The 3,551-nt window shown below is 43.1% G+C and overlaps 1 protein-coding gene across 1 annotated transcript in view; it reads left to right on the forward strand.

The window, feature by feature from the left end:
* LOC134079877 (sodium channel subunit beta-4-like) overlaps window positions 1–3,192 on the forward strand; it is a 12,630-nt gene extending 9,438 nt beyond the window's left edge. Inside the window, exons 4-6 of the mRNA XM_062535993.1 lie at window positions 310–538; window positions 1,302–1,431; window positions 2,357–3,192. Of these exons, the coding sequence (XP_062391977.1) occupies window positions 310–538; window positions 1,302–1,431; window positions 2,357–2,453 (456 nt within the window). The 3' untranslated portion in view covers window positions 2,454–3,192. The remainder of the gene's footprint in view (window positions 1–309; window positions 539–1,301; window positions 1,432–2,356) is intronic.
* The last annotated feature ends 359 nt before the right edge of the window (window positions 3,193–3,551 follow it).

Genomic DNA, 3,551 nt, shown 5'->3' on the forward strand with positions numbered 1-3,551 from the left:
TACGTCATAATAGAAAACAGCTGTATCTCCACTGAAGCGATGGATGATTGCATGGCCAGTAGTGTGTAGTAAAGCCCATAGATATATATAGGTTCTATATATATCTATGGTAAAGCCCATCACACACGGCCGGTGATGCAACAGTCAAAGGTGGAATTCTGTTCATCGTTAGTGGGTAGGAGTTACGCGATTTTGGTTTCGATACGCATATCGTTACCGCCCTACTTTCAAGCATGCCAAGCCATATGGAATGGAATGAGAGGAAATGATGCACGCATATTTCAACATAATCTTTCATTTTACACACAGCTATGTGAAGCTGTGATCAAAGACGAGTACACAGAGCCTAGAGAAGTGCACATCTTCAAGGACCGTGTGGAGCTTGTGGGCTCCACCAAGGCTCCAGACCAAAATGTCTCCATCTTGCTCTACAACATCACCTTTGAGGATGGAGGAGTCTACACCTGCTATGGGAAGAACCCCAAAGAGAAGGGCAGATTCCACAACGCCACCTTCACCCTGGTGGTGGTCGATGAATGTATGTGAGGAGGGAGGGGCAAGAAAAAGAATAGAGCAAAAATGGTGGCACAAGATGCTTCTAACGATAATGATTTATTTCCTTTACAGTTATGAGTAATTCATTAATACAGTGGACCCTATATTACCAGTTTAATGTAGGCTACAGAATATTAATGCATGTTATAAGGCCTACAAGAGGCATTTAGGGGTTAGCATAAGGTTAGAATTAAGCGCCATTCTCAGAAAGAATGATAACTATAACCATAACCATAACGATAAAAGTGTCCACACTGACCAACAGTAACAATGTCTCTCTTCATGTTAATGAATGTGATTGCTAAAATGTGATGGGTTTTGATTGGCTGTTAGCTTTGTATCATTCTCAAAATCAGTCTGAAAGTGATCCCCAACGACATTGTTCTTCATGATGTTATAGTTTATCGTTTTAGGTTATGTGTCGTCATAGTTTATCATTATAGTTTATGTGTGAACGTTGTCATTCATACTAACGAGAGCAATATTTTGTTTATAGTTATCGTTCTTGACATTCAGATTCAGAGATTCAAATTCAGATAGTCACATACATATACATAGTTTTAGTAGGCCTACACAACTAGTACTGAAATGTAAAGTGAACATTTGATATTAAGTAATATCTTCCCTGTTAAGTGTACAAAGTATGATTACATAAGTTCACTGGAACAATAACAATCTTCATAATTGTTTGGGGTACACATTCAAGTTTGTGCTTTTCCGTTCTGCTCTGGTTTCCCCTCCTCCAGTGAAGGTGGTGGACAACAGTTTGGGCATCCTGATCGCCTCCTGTGTGGGCGGCTTCATCGGCCTGCTCGTGTGCTACGCTCTGATCAAGAACTTGACTCTCTTCATTATCGCAAAATTAGACGAGAAAAAGTAAGTGAATATTACTGTAACGCAACGCAACGCAACGCAACGCAACGCAACACAACGCAACACAACACAACACAACACAACACAACACAACACGCCACCGCACCGCACCACCACCGCCACCGCAACGCAACACAACACCGTCCTTTGGATGAGATGTTAATCTGACTCCTGACTCATTGTGGTCATCTCAAGGCAAGGAGTAGCGATTACTCCAGTGTCTTGACTACATTCCTGAACTGGATCATTCAAGTCAGGCCACCTAATCATCCCCCAGTGACCCCAGTGTCAGTGAGAGCTACACATGGGTGCTGGTTAGTGAGGTTCTCCCTATTCCCTTCACTATGAAGCACTTTAGGTGCTAGTGCAACATTTTCATGAAAAGAATGTACTTTGTGGGAAACCAGTATGTGATGACCAGTGAGTAGGATAGATGATGAGTTCCCTTACTCCTGGAGCCGACACAGAATAGCTAATGGTCTTTAAAGGGACACTTCACCGATTAGCATTAAGCTTTGTATCTTTAGAAAACTTCTTGAGATGGGAGAAATACGGATTTCAATGAAGCCCATAGGACTTCCTGCTTTCAATGATGTAAAATGATGATTTTTACATCATTGAAAGCAGGAAGTCCAACATTGAAATCCGTATTTCTCCCATCTCAAGGCAAACTGAGGGAATGATGCACGACCATTCAAAACATGACTGGTTTTCTTAAGATACGAAGCTTAATGCTAATCGGTGAAGTGTCCCTTTACAAATGAACTGGACACAAACAAGTTTGGGGTATATTACGTATTCTGTTTACTGTGATGATACAAAAGAATGCTTATTTGAGGATAACTTGTTTGTTATTTCCCTCTCTCTCCCTCTCCTTTCGTCTGTATATTTCTCCCTCTCCTTTTCTATCTGTCTCTGTGTCTCACAGTAAAGAGTGCCTTGTGACGTCTTCAGGGATCGATAACACAGAAAATGGCCTCTCAGGATCCAAATCGACGCCCAAACCCACACCAAAGAAAGCCTGAGAGCCTGCATGTATGTAGATTCCCATAGAACAAAAGCAAAACAAAGCAAAGCAAAACAAAACAAAACAAACAAAAGAGAACAAAATCATCCAAAACGCAGTACCCTCCCTCTTGAGTCATACCTCTGCAGAATGATGCCAAATGCAGGAGGGGCTTGAGATGAGCGCCCCCCTCTGGCCACATGCCTCTACAGTCCTCCTGCTCCCATCTACCACACTAGGCACCAAACATGAGAGCCCACACATTACTAAGCAATAGGCTGCAACCACACCTCCTGTATTTCCACATGGTCTGATTTGCCTAACAGCCTCCCACGTCCTTGTGTCACTGCATCTTTATTTCTCTCTCTCTGCGACGTATGTGCTCGGAGTACGTCTCTTAGGGCGTCATTTTGTTTGTTTTTATTGCACCTTATCCTCTCTAGTGCGAAGGGAAAGTGGATGCCCTCCGTGGCTCCTGGTCTAGACCCGCGGTGCTTCTTTTGCAGACGCAGCTATAGGACATATCAACTCATGCTTCTCTCTCAGGTGTATGAATCAATTCGGAGGGAACTCTTCACGTATGCATATGTTTCTATATGCACTTGTGTGGTCGAATGGTACACAGAACCATGTGGGACTGTTTTTCTTATGATAATGTAAAAAAATGGTAATATAGCATATATTTATTTTATGCAAACTATGCTTGAGACAGGGATAAATGTAAGCTGTACTTTTTTTTCTCTTCTGGGCTGGATTAGGAGCACCCCCCCCCCCCCCTCTCTCTTTCTCTCTCTCTCTCTCTCTCTCTCTCTCCTAGTTCTTAGTTAAAAACAGTCAGTGCACCTGTCCAATCCTGCGCAGGTTCACTTACGCACCTCTCTGACAGGTAAAATATTATCCCTCCCGCCCTCTCTCTCTCCCTCTCTGTATCTCTGTATCTCTCTCTCTCTCTCTCTTCTTGCTCATCTGTTTTCCTCACACCATCCCTGTGCTTTGAAAGTCACTGTACTCCTTTGTTTGCCCTTACTGTACCTCAGCTCTTAGATGGATCTCATCTATCCCCCAGGGAATAGCACAGTCTGTCTCATGTGGCCCACATCTGGCCCACAGGCGTCAG

Source organism: Sardina pilchardus, chromosome 5, assembly GCF_963854185.1.
Source record: "Sardina pilchardus chromosome 5, fSarPil1.1, whole genome shotgun sequence".
Lineage (NCBI taxonomy): Eukaryota > Metazoa > Chordata > Actinopteri > Clupeiformes > Clupeidae > Sardina > Sardina pilchardus.